This window comes from Hyperolius riggenbachi, chromosome 1 (assembly GCF_040937935.1).
Source record: "Hyperolius riggenbachi isolate aHypRig1 chromosome 1, aHypRig1.pri, whole genome shotgun sequence".
NCBI classification, from domain to species: Eukaryota; Metazoa; Chordata; class Amphibia; order Anura; family Hyperoliidae; genus Hyperolius; species Hyperolius riggenbachi.
The window spans coordinates 191,060,656-191,077,545 of NC_090646.1; the positions used below are offsets into that span (position 1 = coordinate 191,060,656).

General features: G+C 45.3%; 1 protein-coding gene across 3 annotated transcripts in view; it reads right to left on the minus strand.

Moving 5' to 3' along the window:
• Nucleotides 1-14,328: 14,328 nt before the first annotated feature.
• The window catches only part of MMAA (metabolism of cobalamin associated A), a 28,823-nt gene continuing 26,261 nt past the window's right edge, over nucleotides 14,329-16,890 (minus strand). For all 3 annotated transcript variants that reach the window (XM_068269805.1, XM_068269823.1, XM_068269814.1), the window contains exon 7: nucleotides 14,329-14,729. In XM_068269805.1, the coding sequence (XP_068125906.1) occupies nucleotides 14,442-14,729 (288 nt within the window). In that variant the 3' untranslated portion in view covers nucleotides 14,329-14,441. The remainder of the gene's footprint in view (nucleotides 14,730-16,890) is intronic.

Sequence of the window (16,890 nt, forward strand, 5' to 3'; positions counted from 1 at the left end):
GCTAAACACCCTCCCCCTCCCCCCCCCCCCCCCCCCCCGAACCGCTAAATGCTATGCAAATTTGTTTCTTGCTTAGCATTTTAGTAAGGAGGCTCTTTGGTCCCTTTTAGCCCCTTACACACTCCTAGTTCTGCTTCACCATGAGCTTGCTGGGCAATCTGTAACTCTAAATGTTAATATACCTCAGGGATCTTAAAAAGGGGTTCTGTGGAGCGGGTTAAAAAGACCAAATCCAACACTTACCTGGGGCTTCTATCGGCCCCCTGCAGCTGTCCTGTCCCATGCTGTCCTCCTACGGGCCTCCGTTACCTGCCACCGGTCCCAGTCTAATCTAGCATCTACCTAGACTGCAGCTGCATGGCCATGGCTCAGGCTAAGTTTACATCGACCTCAGTGTAAATATACAGAATTTTTTTTTTAATATGCTGGTATTACTTTTACAAGACATCTTAACTGAATACTCAACTATACACATTGTTATGGTAACATAAATAAGAACTACATTTTACATTATTTTTACCAATTATGATTTTTGAGGCAACCCCCCCCCCCCCAAGCATGTCTGAAATAGTTCACTTATGTTAGGGGGAGGAGTTTACACCGTGGCTGTCTTGTCCTGATTTTTTTCTTGTATAAATTAGATAATTCCCTATTCGGTTGAGACATTTTTTTTTTATCCATTAGTAAGGAAGAGACAACTGCTCTGTGAGTTTTCAAGGGAGCTTTATCACCTATAGTTGTATGCACTATTCAATACAAAACAGAGAAATTTCACAATATAACACTAGTTTTTATTAAAAAATGTAATAGTGCTTACCATGAGTTTTTGTTGGTGCTGAAAGACAGCTATTAATATTCATGTGTGGGAAACTCTTGATATGACTGATGGTTATTGTCTGTGATACATTGGAGGTGTTTCCGGGCAATCTGTAATAACTACTTTGAGGAACAATTTATTTTAAAACTGATCAGAATGTTTTCTCGCCCCCCCTGCACGTCATCGAGAGCTTACTGTGCAGACGCAGTACAAGAAAACTTCGTACCGCGCAGTAAGCTCCCGATGACGCGCGCGGGAGTGAGCACTATACGTCTACTTAGACGAATATTAGACTGGGACCGGCGGCGGGGAACCAAAGATCATAGGAGGACAAAGCAGGACATTACAGCTGCAGGGGGCCGATAGAAGCCCCAGGTAAGTGTCGGATTTTGTCTTTTGTGCCCCTCCACAGAACCCCTTTAACAGCTCCAGTCAGGGACACCCTAACTAAGGTCATTGGAGGGATTATAATTGGATGACGAGGGATGGGCTATGTAGAGGAAGACACTGTACATGGGAGGTCCCCACAGTTGTTTCGTACTTAGTACATCGCCACAGAAGATCTTGGTGGTTTATAAACATACCTAAACTTATTGCTTAATCAATAGAGACATAGAAACTGACTTTAGACGTTAATAAATACTTTCAATCTAGGCACTTGGATGGAACTGAAATTACAAAACCATTAATTAACTAACCATACAGTAACCCCCGCTATGCTTTAATATGACCTAGTTGAGGGCTGCAGTAATTTACTGCCTAAAATGTTTAAATAACCTAGTCTAGGTTTGGTGAGTCACTTAAAGAGAACCCGAGGTGTGTTTAAAGAATGTTATCTGCATACAGAAGCTGGATCTGCCTATACAGCCCAGCCTCTGTTGCTATCCCAAACCCCCCTAAGGTCCCCCTGCACTCTGCAATCCCTCATAAATTACAGCCATGCTGTGAGGCTGTGTTTACATCTGTAGTGTCAGTCTCAGCTGCTCCCCCGCCTCCTGCATAGCTCCGGTCCCTGCCCCCGTCCCTTCCCTCCAATCAGCAGGGAGGGAAGGGATGCAGGCGGGGACTGGAGTTCTGCAGGAGGCGGGGAGAGCAGCAGACTGACACTATAGAGATAAACAAGGCCAGCTCTGACAAGCTGTTTGTCAGCAGCGTGGCTGTGATTTATGAGGGATTGCAGAGTGCAGGGGGACCTTAGGGGGGGGTTGGGATAGCAACAGAGGCTGGGCTGTATAGGCAGATCCAGCCTCTGTATGCAGATAACATTCTTCAAACCCACCTCGGGTTCTCTTTAAAGGGACACTTCTACCAGCCCCCTGCAGCCATCCCGTGCCCTCGCAGTCACTCGCGGACTAGTCCCCCGCCGCCAGCTGGTTTTGTTTTCGCTGACAGGCCCGGCCATGCGTATTGCGCCAGGCAGCGGGTGACCTGAGGCTCCGTGACTGCAAGAGCACGGGATGGCTGCAGGGGACTGGTAGAAGCCCCAGGGAAGTAAAACTGATTTTTTGTTCATGGCTTAAGTGTCCCTTTAAAATATTAGACTGGGGATCTAAGTCAGGGACCACAGGAGAGGCTAAGACAATATAGCTGCAATTATTCTTTTCTGATAAATAAAATTTGTAATAACCCTAGCTTTAAGTAAACAAAAAAATGTTGCAGCTACATTTAGTTTTATCTGGTAGCTAACAGATGCATTTTTACATAAGACCAGCAGGTGGCAGCACAAAGCTTTTTCCTCACAACTTCAGTGCCAGACATACTGTAGCTCATTCACCATCAGGAAATGTATACATTATTTTTCCCAAATTATTTCACCAACAAATGTAATCCTTAGAAAAGATAAGTTAAACTGTTTTCTCTCCATGTTACAAAGAGCATATTTCTAAAGATGACTATCAAATAATTGCAGACAAGTGGCATTACTTCTCATGAAATAATTCTATTTTTCAGACTGACACTTTTGTGTGAAGATCTTAGATATTGGTGATGACTGCCATATTTATAGAAGGGTAATAAGCATGATCACCACTCTATAGATTGCTAGTATTTGGCATTGTAGGCAATGCATGGGCAGTAGTGGGACACACTGTAGAACGGACACCCTGATCGTCACTGTTTGCCTCAGATCAGCAGTACCTGGCTGCAATGTTTATGGGCTGCTTAAAGGACAACTAAACTGAGAAGAATATGGAGGTTTCTATATTTATTTGCTTTTAAACAATACCAGTTGCCTGGCAGCCCTGCTGGTATATTTGGCTGCAGTAGTGTCTGAATAACACCAGAGGCAAGCATGTGGCTAATCTCATCAGATCGGACAATCAGGCCCGGATTTACCTAACAGGAGCCAATAGGCACAGATGTCCTGGCACCTTAGACTTTGCACTCCGTGGACCTACAAATCCCTACCAAACTCCTAGGAAAATGCAAGGGGGGATTACAGCTGCACAGAATCCCTTATGGACCAGGGCCGGCGCTGTGTCTGGGGACAATCACAAGTTGAGACACCAGAATATCTGCAGGCATCCTGCAGCTCACAGCCCCACCCCCTTTCTTTCCCTGCTACAGTTGACTTTGGATGGCGCAGCAGCATGTGTACAGAGCATGGAGCAGCTGCGTGTGTACAGAGCATGGAGCAGCTCTTAGGAATTTAACAGTCAGGTATGAGCACAGCCCTGTGCCCTGCTGTGTGAATGCTTCACTTTCCCCTTCATAAGCAATGTCGGCTGTCCTCATTATTATCTGTATCCAAACTGCTCCTAATCGATCTTGTCAGTCGGATGGGAAATTGCATTATGCGTACTACCCAGCATAATGTCCTACCATATTATTATACTGTATTGTGCATGGCTCATGGAGACCTTTCAGGAATCCCCCCCTTTTGAAAATCCTGGGTTTGCCCCTGAAACTGCACAAGTCTGCTGGCTGGCCCAGGTGTCGCTTCTCCCTTACTTCACTTGACTGTCATACGTAACTACAGGTACCCCTTAGTAATAGGTAGCCAGAAGTACCCTCAATGTTAAGTAGCTGGAAGTTAACCCCCAAATATTAGGTAGCTAGAAGAACCTTAGGATTAAGTAGCTAGAGGTGCCCCTCGCTGAAGGTAGATCTTGTCAGTAGAATGCCAAGAGCTGGGTGAGTGATCTCATTTACACTCTCATCTGAACTCTGTATAGGTAAGGAGGAAGGCGCAAAGGGAGGGGAGTGAGCCGCCTTTTCACCATCAAGTGCCTGTAGGCATGTGCCTACAGTGCCTTATGTTAAATCCAGCCCTGCTTACAATAATGTCAGAAACTCCTGATCTGCTGCATGCTTGTTCAGGGTCTATGGCTAAAAGTAATAGATACAGAAGATCAGCAGGATTGCCAGGCAACTGGTAATACTTAAAAGGAAATAAATATGGCAGCCCTGTTATGTTAGCCTACATATCCCTCTCACCTAAGTTTCCCTTTAAGATATCAGTTTTTATACCTGTCTGTATAGTCATTAAAAGGATGTAAGGGGACACAAAGCAATCAGAAAGCTGAAAGACAACAGATTAGACATCCTGTATCTCCAGTCTACAGCTACTCCCAGTGTTTGTGGGGACGTAACTGCCAGAAATGCCGTGATGTGTGCTGAATCTGCATGGGGATCTGTAATTGTTTGACAAGGACTGGGTCTGATGGACATAATGTATGCCTTTCCAAGCCACATAATTCTTTTGTATGTTTGCACAGGTTGCTTTCCGCTGGTAGCCATACAGTATGTTTAACAAATGCAGCCATCAGATCTGGAACAACCAGCATGACGTGCTCTCGCTCTCATTCATTTTGTCTTTTTGTTTGCATGCAACAGTCATTGTGGTGGCAGGGAAATAATACTGCAGAAGATATGATTGGCATGTTTGCAGAGGAATGAATTCTCCACTGTAAATCTTCTATTGATTAGCTGGGTGTGAATATTCTTGTGTACATAAATGTGAAAAGCAACAGGTGAGACATTTTTTGTATTTGCATTGAAGCTTGTCCTTTCACCCCAACTAAACTTCTGCAGAGGATGCAGGACCCTCAAAATAAACATTACCGTGACACATTCTGTCCCTCTACAGTGGTGTACGTGACTACCTCTGCTACCCACCGACACACTGCCAGTTCTAGAGCTTATATCCAGCCAAGGTGTAGCACAACTGGACTTCTTAGATTACCTGTGTTCCCTTACACATGGAAAGTTAAGGATTCTATCTCAGCACTAGCCACAGACAGAAGAAGTGACCACAGAACCCTACCATGCCTCTGATGGAAGTTGACAGAGTTCCTTAAAGTACATCTGTTAATGAAAAAAAAAAAAAAAAGCAGCTCCTATGGGGTACTTACCTCTGGAGGGGGAAGCCTCAGGATCCTAATGACATTTCCCTGTCCTCTGTAGCCTCGGGGATCCAGCACTATCTCTCCCGAAAATTCCCCTGACATGCACTGTGCAGCAGTGTGTGGCAATATTTGCCTTCAGGGCTCCATCGCAGGTGCTGTAGCGGATTTCCGATGGGCTCTGGTGGAAATATCCAAGCCCAATCGGGCCCGCTCTACTGCACAGGCACAAGTTCGGTGGATACCAGTGCTGGATCATCAGGACGAGGGAGGACGGGGAAGCCTCATTAGGATCCAGAGGCTTCCCTCTCCAGAGGCAAATACCCAGCAGGGGCTGTTGTTTTCTTTACAGGTTTGCGTTAAAGTAAATTTATAGTGACCTAAAACAGAAAAACTATTCAACTAAGAAGAGGGAAGACTTTGGATCCCTTAGAGCCTTACCTGTCCTCTGTGAGTCCCCTCCTTCCCCCTTTCAAAACTCTCGCCTCCAGGAGTCCCGAAAGGCTTGATGGCTCCTTCATGTGCGCAGTACGGATCCGCTCATCTCGGGAAGTACCCAGGGAAATGGGTATTTCCAAAGGCTGCCTGTGGAGGGCTGAAGACCTATTCAACCTTTAGGTCAAATAATTTCACCAGGGGGGACAGGCCTGGAACAAGGAGGGGAGAGAGAGGACCAGGAAGGCTCCATGGGATCCAGAGCAATACCTCTTAATAGGCGAGTACCTTTTTTTCTTTAGGTCACTTCAGGGTCACTTTAACGACCCCAAGGTAGCCACAAATAACCAAACATGGTCAAAGGGAACCTGAAGTAATAAGCAATGCCAGTTGCCTGACATCTGTGCTGATGCTCGGCCTCTAATACTATAAGGCACTGGCCCAAATTGAGCAAATACAGTAGATCAGATGCTTTGACTCAATTGGCTGCATGCTTGTTGAAGGTGTGAGACTCAAAAATGTCTTAAGCCAAAAAAGCTCAGCATGACAGTCAGGCAACACATGTGTGATGATCCGCTCAGCTGGCTGCACAGGCAGACAGCTGTTTGTCCATTCCTCTAGTCTGTGGGCTGCAGGTCTCTGGAACAGAGACCTGTCTTTCCATTGCAAGTTTCTGGTCTGTTCTCTTGCTGGGGAATTTGCATACATTCGTTATGCAAATCCCCTACCTGCCTTCTTTAATGACTGGCACTATAAGAGCTTTATGTTTCCCAGAAGGCTTTGCTGGTCATTTCCTTTCCATGGTCTGTTCCTGATGGACACTGCTGGAGTGTCAGCCATTGCTATCTAGTATAGTTAATTCCTGGGGGTTGCTTTAGGCTCCCCTTCTAGCCCAGTCAGGTTGTATTATCTGTATTGCCTGTTCTGTCTTGTCTTGCCTGTTGCCATTGTCCTGTCCTAGCGGTGGTGGATAGGAAATGGTTCTGATCTCTGTTCTTGGAGTATAGCTGGTGCAGCAGTTGCTACCAGCTATCTCTTCTGTTCTGTCTCCTGGGATCGCGCTAGCTACTTTTCGCTAGCGCTGTGGATCCTTCTGTTCTGTCTCCTGGGATCGCGCTAGCCACTTTTCGCTAGCGCTGGGGATCCTTCTGTTCTGCTACTCTGTACCTGGATCACGCTAGCCACTTTTCGCTAGTGCTGTGGATCCTATCTCTCGTTTGTCCCTGTTTTCGTGTGTCTGTCTTGTCCGCTACGCTTGCTGGAGGCTCGGTGAGGTAACCGTTAAGCAAGCGCTCGAGTCCTCTGTTTCATGTTTGTCTGTTAATGGTTAGTTAGGCGTGCTTGTCTCTATTGTGCTTATCACGTGGAGATCGCGCATAACCGCGTGCACTGTTGCGAATGAGTGCGGTGTTCGTGGTTAGCTAGCGTTTGTTATTTTCCGTATCTCCTTATTGTATTATTTGCTGTGCCTTTGCTACCCTCGTATTCTATTCTGATCTGCCTTGTGTCACGTCTGGCGATCGCACCTCTCGCGATCGCGTTCCTATTTCGTATCTGCTGTTGTGTGTGTGCGCGGTCGCGGGGTGGCGACTGGATTGGCGCACACACATACAACCTGTCCCTTTGCTCAATCTCATTCGCAATCGCCTCTCTTGCGATTGCGTTCTGCGCTTCGTACAATTCCTGTCTGGCACTTGTGGATGGAGGTACAGAGGATTGGTTCCTCTGCACTCCCCAGCGCCATCTGCCGACAGGAATTTCCCTCTACAGGTGCGTAGCACCTTTTGCTGGGTGCCTGCAAATATACGCTTGTGGAGGATTTCCGCCGTGTCAGCGCACGCGTTGTGCGCTGATCACGGAGAAAGTTCCACAATCGTTACAGAATGACCAGCCCTACCCAAAACCCCAGTGTAGACGGAATTTCCGATTTGTACGATTTTGTCGAATATAGCTCTTGTACCTTTAAGAGATTTAAAAAACTTGAACCTGAATCAGCAGACGAATTTTTGTCTGAGTGTACGAAACTGTTAGCGAACCCTGAATTCCAATGCACCCCAGTGTCTACCTGGGCCCCCCAAATGGTCTACATTCTGTTGGGGGGCGAAATGTCAATGTGGGCTTATGATGTGTTAGATCATACCACCCTGAGTCAAACACCCCTTTTTAATTACCAATTGGCTGAGATTACTTCAATTACCATACCCCCTTAATGAGTTGTTGTCAGCAGCTCAATCAGCTGTTCCATCTACTCTTTCATCCATAAAGCAGCCATCCAAAGCCTCTAAGTCTAAACGTAAAAGATCTAGGAAGGCTTCCCAGCGGAAAGATCCGTTGCCCATGGCAACCACAGATAGAGAGGTTATTTCTGTAAAGTCTGAAATGGGCAAAACCATGCAGTATGATAATGATGTTTATAATGCATCTGCTGATCAGTTTCCAGGTTTTTTGCCCCAATCCAAAGCTTATGTGGATCCTGCTATAGGTAGGATCGCACACTACATTAAAGCAGTTAAAAAATCTGTTCTTGTTCCTGAACTCCACCCCTATGGAGATTATCTGGATACTGGCCTGTTTGAACCCCCATTTTCTTCCTGGGATGTTGGGGCCTTGCTGGAGGAATTCGATTTTGATTGGAAAGCCTTTTGCGATTTTTACATTGCAAAAAGCGAAGATGTCTTGAATGCTTGTCTTGATTCTATGTACCTTCTGATTGATTCCGATGAATGTGACAAGGATGATGTGGATCTGGTGATCTATGTATGGCAAACGATTTTGGATGAGTTACACACACACCAACCAATTGATTCCAATAAAGAGACATCGTTGTCGGATGATTGTTCCTGCCTTTCTGGGGTAAAGCATGAGAGTCTTGACTTTGTGCAATCTGAAATGAATGAGTGTGCCGCTGTGGTTGATTCCTGTGCGAATCCTGAAGGATTCTCTCCTGACAGTGTGCAGTTTGAATCTGTGCGATCTGATGCCTGTTTCTCGGATGTTCTTGCAGATTGTGATCGGCATGAGTCTGCCGGTTTCCTCAAGGATGTGTGGGATCCTTTGTCATTTAGTAACAGATCTTTGAGATCTTCCGTCTGTGACCCTGCTATGGGGAAAAGTTCTCGACTATGCAGCGTCAAAAGTAAAATTAATATGCCTAATAAAGTTTGTCCTGTTGATGTCACTATTTCTTCTGCAGATGAGTCTCTGTCTCACCCTGTTCACACCTGTAAGGGCCCGTTGCCTGGGGACAGTTGCTCCAGTGTTTCGGTCCTAGATGCCTTGCAGTCTGCTCCACAGATCGCGGAGGTTTGCGCTATAGAAGCGTCAGTTTCACAACCTAAAGTGAATTTTGATTCGCAGGTTTTGCGTTCTGATTCCTCGGATTCGACATTGTTAGCCGAATCTAAGAGTGAGACAGCGCTTCGGTTTTGCGAATCTGATGCTGAACCCTCTTTGCCTTATTCAGAGATGCTTTCTCTGAACCTGCCCTGTACCATGAATAAAAACATGTTTTCCTTTCACACTGATGTTTGTGAGCCCCTTTCATGCTCTGAGGGAAGTTCTGACTCTCCACCCTGTACTCTGGATGAGTCAATATTGCCTTGTACAATATCTCCTGCCCTGCCCCTAGAGGCTCGTCTAGGTATTACTGCTATTTTTACCTGTTTTTCTGCAGTTTTGGAGTTGCAAGCTAGTTTGACTGCTATGCAGAATTCCAGGTGCAGTGAGATTGAAGTTAGGGAGTCAGTGTGTGTTCCAATAAATATACCTGTACATTCCCCTCATGATGATGAGATCCAGTCTCAGTTTGTGGTGGAATCTTCCCTGGGACATCTGCCCTGTTCACAAAATAAAGTTCCAGTTTTGCCCTGTAACATGGATAGTACAGAATCCTTCTTAGAAAACTTGAAAAATGATGTTCTGGAGGTCTCAGAGTTCCTCCCAAAGGGTGCAGAACTTGTAGGAGATGTCTCCTGCCCCCCAAGTCCTTCTGAGGTGTTGCCCTCTTCCGTAGGCATTGCTGCCTTGCTGGCTACCTTTTCAGCTCTGGTGGAGCTTCAGTCAGGTGTAATCAATGATGATATGGCAGTTACAGAAAATTCTGAATTTGAGTTCGAGTCTTCTTTTGAAAGACCAGTACCTGTGACCTTTACTCGTGATGATTTTCTGCCTGGTACTGGTTTTGGTCTTGTCATGTCGGACTCTGAGGTTGGCAGTTCCCCGACATGTCCTGAGGTTTCTCCTGTACTAGTGTACCCCGGTGTGCTCTGTGACCCAGAAAGCCCAAGTGTGCCTCGGTTACCAGCGTACTCAGATGCTTCCTCAGTGGAGACATGTTCCGATATAGCCTGCCTGCTTGCATGCCCAGAAGTGGTCCCTGAAAGTCCTGATCTTGATGGGTGTCCTGCTAATTTTGAGTCTGGAATGATCATAGGTTCCATAGGGGTTCTTGGTGGTTCTCCATGTGAGCCTGGTGAGCGTTCTGGTTTCTTGGGATCTCTGCGGCGCTTCAAGGCGTTCTGGGAGATTCCGGGAAAGGTTTTGCTTGGTGCCCTAAATACGATCAGCAATGGCTTTGGTGTTGTAAGGGACACTTCGAACAGGTATTGCGGCAGGTTTGGTATTCTTGGACGCACCTTGGAAGGTGGTGAGTATTGTCTGGAGGGTGTCGATGGCTTCTTCTCTAGTGTCCACAGTCCTGATGGGTGTTACGCTGAGACTTGTAGTGCTGATGGGCATGTTTCGGTGGCTTCTGCTTCCGATGAGGTCGGTTTCGGATGGACTGACTCTGGAATCGGGCCTTGTCGGGCTGCCCCGACCTTCATGAGTCTTCAGTTAGAGTTTTGTGATGATACCAGTTTTGAGGGATGTCTGGAATCCATCCCTAGAGGGGGGGGGGGGGCGGGGGGGGTACTGTGATGATCCGCTCAGCTGGCTGCACAGGCAGACAGCTGTTTGTCCATTCCTCTAGTCTGTGGGCTGCAGGTCTCTGGACCTGTCTTTCCATTGCAAGTTTCTGGTCTGTTCTCTTGCTGGGGAATTTGCATACATTCGTTATGCAAATCCCCTACCTGCCTTCTTTGATGACTGGCACTATAAGAGCTTTATGTTTCCCAGAAGGCTTTGCTGGTGATTTTCTTTCCATGGTCTGTTCCTGATGGACACTGCTGGAGTGTCAGCCATTGCTATCTAGTATAGTTAATTCCTGGGGGTTGTTTTAGGCTCCCCTTCTAGCCCAGTCAGGTTGTATTATCTGTATTGCCGGTTCTGTCTTGTCTTGCCTGTTGCCATTGTCCTGTCCCAGCGGTGGTGGACAGGAAATGGTTCTGATCTTTGTTCTTGGAGTATAGCTGGTGCAGCGGTTGCTACCAGCTATCTCTTCTGTTCTGTCTCCTGGGATCGCGCTAGCTACTTTTCGCTAGCGCTGTGGATCCTTCTGTTCTGTCTCCTGGGATCGCGCTAGCCACTTTTCGCTAGCGCTGGGGATCCTTCTGTTCTGCTACTCTGTACCTGGATCACGCTAGCCACTTTTCGCTAGTGCTGTGGATCCTATCTCTCGTTTGTCTCTGTTTTCGTGTGTCTGTCTTGTCCGCTACGCTTGCTGGAGGCTCGGTGAGGTAACCGTTAAGCAAGCGCTCGCGTCCTCTGTTTCATGTTTGTCTGTTAATGGTTAGTTAGGGGTGCTTGTCTCTATTGTGCTTATCACGTGGAGATCGCGCATAACCGCGTGCACTGTTGCGAATGAGTGCGGTGTTCGCGGTTAGCTAGCGTTTGTTATTTTCCGTATCTCCTTATTGTATTATTTGCTGTACCTTTGCTACCCTCGTATTCTATTCTGATCTGCCTTGTGTCACGTCTGGCGATCGCACCTCTCGCGATCGCGTTCCTATTTCGTATCTGCTGTTGTGTGTGTGCGCGGTCGCGGGGTGGCGACTGGATTGGCGCACACACATACAACCTGTCCCTTTGCTCAATCTCATTCGCAATCGCCTCTCTTGCGATTGCGTTCTGCGCTTCGTACAATTCCTGTCTGGCACTTGTGGATGGAGGTACAGAGGATTGGTTCCTCTGCACTCCCCAGTGCCATCTGCCGACGGGAATTTCCCTCTACAGGTGCGTAGCACTTTTTGCTGGGTGCCTGCAAATAAACGCTTGTGGAGGATTTCCGCCGTGTCAGCGCACGCATTGTGCGCTGATCACGGAGAAAGTTCCACAATCGTTACAACATGAAGATAGTCACACACAGGGATTGGGGCAATTCGGTTGCCAGTGCTGTACAGACACATCTCAAGGCCACTGCCTTGTGACGCTACTGTTGCTATGGAGGGGGAAGGAGTGATGACGACAGCACACAACAAATTGGCAACCAGCGGGAAGGGTGTGATGGGGAATAATGGGCTACAAAAGCCACACAGGCACTGGCACTGAAGATTTGGCGAGCCAGAGTTTTATGTGATGTCAGAGGACACCTGTATACACACCAGATTCTCGGCCAAGAGAGGCCCTGAATGGCTGAGTGTCATCTAGCATGTGTAACAAACTTTGGGCAAACAACGAGTAATCTTTTGATAGATGAAACATTGGATTTTAATTTAAAACAAAGAAAATCTATTAAAATGTAAGGGCCTGAGCACACTAATGCGCTTTTGTTTGCTTTTCAGAACTACATCAATGTTACAGATTGAAAAAAATCGGACAGAAGGCGTTCATGTGCTCATGCCCTAAAGACATTATTTGATGTTTGGTCATTGATTGGACATGAGTATTCTTTGTCACATGAAGTGGTTGTGGACAGGTGGGGAGCTGCGGTCAAAATAGTAATTAAATGATGTTCTCATAGCTCTTTAGTACATTTCTACCACAAACTTGTCCAATAGCATCTAGTGCAAGGTGGGAAATAAGGTAATGATCAGATAAGCATATATTGTTTACCAAATGTACCACAAATCTGCAGATTATGGATTCTTTACCAATCATGTATTCAAATTATAATGTTCTAGATTATAACAGGTTTGCTTAAATATTTTTGAAATTAATTTTCCCTCTAAACATTTACTCTCGTGAGTGAGGTTACTACCACTATTGTCTGTGAGGTTACAGACAATAAAGTGTTAAAGTAGTCCAGAACTCTTGCACACCACACAATGAAAAGTTTTCAATCCACATGTAAGTGATGTAGAAATCAATTTCAGTGTGCCCTGTGTGTTTCTTTAGCTACACCAGAGTGTAATTTGCTTATCAGCACTGTGCTCTGGCTGGGCTTAGCCTCTGCAGGAAAGCAGGAAAGACTGAAGGTTAACCCTTTCTGTGCTCCCTGCAATGTTCATCCTGTTAAACGTCAGGTTTTTTTTTTAAGATTTTCATTAAATTTACCTTAAAGTTTATTATGCTGTGGCTAATCTCTGAGTTTAGATCACACGTGTTGAACTCCAGGCCTGGAGGGCCTGATCCATGTCAGTGTTTAGGATGGACTGAGAAAGAAAGGAATGTGTTCTACCTATCCTGATTCAGACCCATCAATTCATTTGAGCTGTATGAAAAATGTGTGAGGATCTTGGCCCTCGTAGGACCGGTTTGACATACCTAGTTTAGATCCACTTCATACTTAAAGGAACACTATCAATTAACATTTTTTTAAATTGAGATAGGAATGGTTTGGGAAGTACTGCTAAGTAACCTCTTAGTTTACTGTTAACAAAATACTTTCACACTTTACTGATGCCAAATCCTACACTCAATAAGTTAAAGCTTTTGCCTATGATATTTAACATGAAAAGTAGGAAAATGTTTACACTGCTACTTAGACATTATTTGTACATTGTCATTTTAGAACACATGGTTTGATAGTGTTCCTTTAACCCTTTCTGTTAAGACTCTAGCAGCACATAATTAATTTGTTTTATTCCAATCAACACTGCCCAAACCACAGTCATTTTTGATTGCATAATACTGAATTTCTAACCCCAACAAAACTCCTGGTAGACAAGACCAGGATACACACCTATGACGGAAAAATAAAGGCAGGATTGTGCAGACCTTGGGCTTGATTCACAAAAGAGTGCTAACTGTTAGCACGTCCGTTTTTCGCGCGAATGTTCGCGTTCGCACGCAATTAAACGTTTTCGCGCGAAATCATTATCGTTTTTGCGTGAACATTCGCGTTTGCGCAAAAAAACGATAACGATATCGCGCAAAATAATTTAATTGCACGCGAACGCGAAAATTCACGCGAAAAACGGCCATGCTAACAGTTAGCACTCTTTTGTGAATCAAGCCCTTTCACTGCTAAACATTAACTTCAAGGCGTTCATGCAGCCTCAGAGTGACTGCAGAGTGTGGTTTTAATAGAAAGGGCTTGATTCACAAAAGAGTGCTAACTGTTAGCACGTCCGTTTTCGCGCAAATTTTCGCATTGCGCGCGATCGCGAATTTTCACACGAAACGATAACATTTTTGCGAGCAAACGCAAATTTTCCTGCGAAATCGATATCATTTTCGCGCGAAAATTCACGTTTGCGCGCGAAAACGTTATCGTTTTGCGCAAAAATTCGCGAGCGCGCGCAATGCGAAAATTCGCGCGAAGACGGACGTGCTAACAGTTAGCACTCTTTTGTGAATCAAGCCCCTTGTCATGGATGCAAATGGGTTGCAAAGTTGAAAAAATGGATGGGGAAAAATCCTTACAAAACAGCATTAATGTCCTGGAATGTATTAGAAATACAATCTGTGCATCCATCTGTTTTGTCTTATTTATTTGAATAGTCCCAGCAGCCATGTTTCATTAATTGTTCTTATTGCACGCCTCATACTGGCCATGCCGTATATCACGTGATACGAGTAGCTGTGCGTTATCTGCTTTCAGAGAAAGCCTTCAGCAGCATATCTGCAGCCAGTCCAGGTGACAGGACACCTGTGAGGACCTTTTCCTCCAGAAGAGGTATCTTGTCTCTAACAGCAGGATGGTTCCTAAAATGTAGGAGAACATTTTCCTGAATGAGGCTCCACATCCACACCTTCTGTTGGGTCCTGCGCCTGCTTAGCAGCTCGCTGCTGTCCAGCATGGTGCTCTGAAATTCCTTCAGTTTCTCCCACAGCTCTGGGATATTATCTCCAGTCTTAGCAGATATGCGAATAACCTAGAATACAAATGTGGAACAAATGTAAATATTTCCACCACCTTAAGTCAAGTAAGATAAAATCATTTTCATATGTACTTTCTTAATCAATATGCAAATATCATATCATATAAATCAAAGTACAGTAGCAAGAAAAATATGTGAACCTTTTTGTAATTATATGGATTTCTGCACAAATTGGTCATAAAATGTGATCTGATCCTCATCTAAGTCACAACAAATGATAATCACAGTCTGCTTAAACTTATACCACACAAATAATTAAATGTTTACATGTTTTTATTGAACACACCATGTAAACACTCACAGTGCAGGTGGAAAAAGCTAATTGGAGTGAGGTGTCAGCCAGCTGGAGTCCAATCAATGAGATGAGATTGGAGGTGTTGGTTACAGCTGCCCTGCCCTATAAAAAACACACCAGTTTTAGGTTTGCTTTTCCCAAGAAGCATTGCCTGATGTGAATGATGCCTCGCACAAAAGAGCTCTCAGAAGGCCTACAATTATTAAGGATTGTTGACTTGCATAAAGCTGGAAAGCGTTATAAAAGTATCTCTGAAAGCCTTGCAGTTCATCAGTGCACAGTAAGACAAATTGTCTATAAATAGAGAAAGTTCAGCACTGCTGCTACTCTCCTTAGGAGCGGCCTCCTGTACAGATGACTGCAAGAGCACAGCACAGAATGCTCAGTGAGTGTTAGCTAAAGACTAACAAAAGTCGCTGGCATATGCTAACACCCATGTTAGCGAATCTACGATACGTAAAACACTAAACAAGAATGGAGTTCATGGGAGGATACCATAGAGGAAGCCACTGCGGTCCCCAAAAAAACATTGCTGCATGTTTAAATTTTGCAAAAGAGCACCTGGATGTTCCACAGCAGTACTGGCAAAACATTCTGTGGACAGATGAAACCAAAGTGGAGTTGTTTGGAAGAAACACACACTATGGCCTCAATTCACTAAGCTTTATCAAACACTTTATTGAACGTTTGAAAATTTAGCTCATGGGTAAAACCTAATTTTGTATTCACTAAGGTGTTATATATTTGTTGAATGTTTTAATGATAATTTGTGCAGAAATCCGTATAATTACAAAGGGTTCACATACGTTTTCTTGCTACTGTATATCAGGGTATGATAAAACAATCAGCAATCATGATTAAAGTGAACCTGAACTCACAGGATACAAGGAAAACCGAGAGAAATGCACCCTGTGTGTTTTTAGAGAGAATAGCCTATCTAATTCCCCCTCATCTGTGACTAATCACAAGTGTAATGTAAGGTCGAATTCTGAAAGGTTTTTTTTTCGTTGTTGTTTTAAATGCATGGAACGACATACAGCATTCATATCTGGATTTCTAGATTTTTTAAAAATAATTTTAAGACTGCTGATAGCATTTGCAGAATTCTGCATTAACTCTTAATGATATACACACCATTCAAAATTATGATGCAAAGTATATGTTTCCTAAATAGTCGATGCAAGTGGCAGTCATCCTATATAATGAAACTGCAGGTGTCTGTGTCCTGCCTGGTGCCATAATGCGCATGTGCAGGAGGTGGGGCATGTGTGGGGGGCCACAACCATGCGAGCATGCAGGGCTGTGGGCACAACTGTGCATGCGTAATGCGGTGCGAGGCCACTTAGCACCCGTTAATGGAACGGGAATAATTATTCGTAATTATAATTACATAATTAATTTGAATGTTATAAGGACCAGCGGTCTCTGGGCACTTAAAGACCAGAGACCGCTGGTCCAATTCCGACGAAATCCCGACGAATCGCCGAACATACCCGCCGCAACCGCCGTGATCGCCGCTCGCCGAGACCCTCAGGACATAGACTCTACCGTCTCTATGACGGCAGAGTCATGTGAGCAGGTCAGGAGCCGCTTTCATTGGCTCCTGACCCTGTTTTTCAATGTAAGCCAATGGGAACAGCTTACATTGAAAGACAGGGCCAGGAGCCAATGAAATCGGCTCCTGACCGGCTCACACGACTCTGCCGTCATAGAGACAGGCAGAGCCTGTGAGATGCGGCGAGAATCGTCGGGTTTGAGCGGCACGGGTAGCGGCGGAAACGGCGTATTCGCGCTGCGGACAGTGATTGAGATCTACGCCCTGCCAGCCAGGAGCCCACCAAAACAGGGCGTAGATCTCAA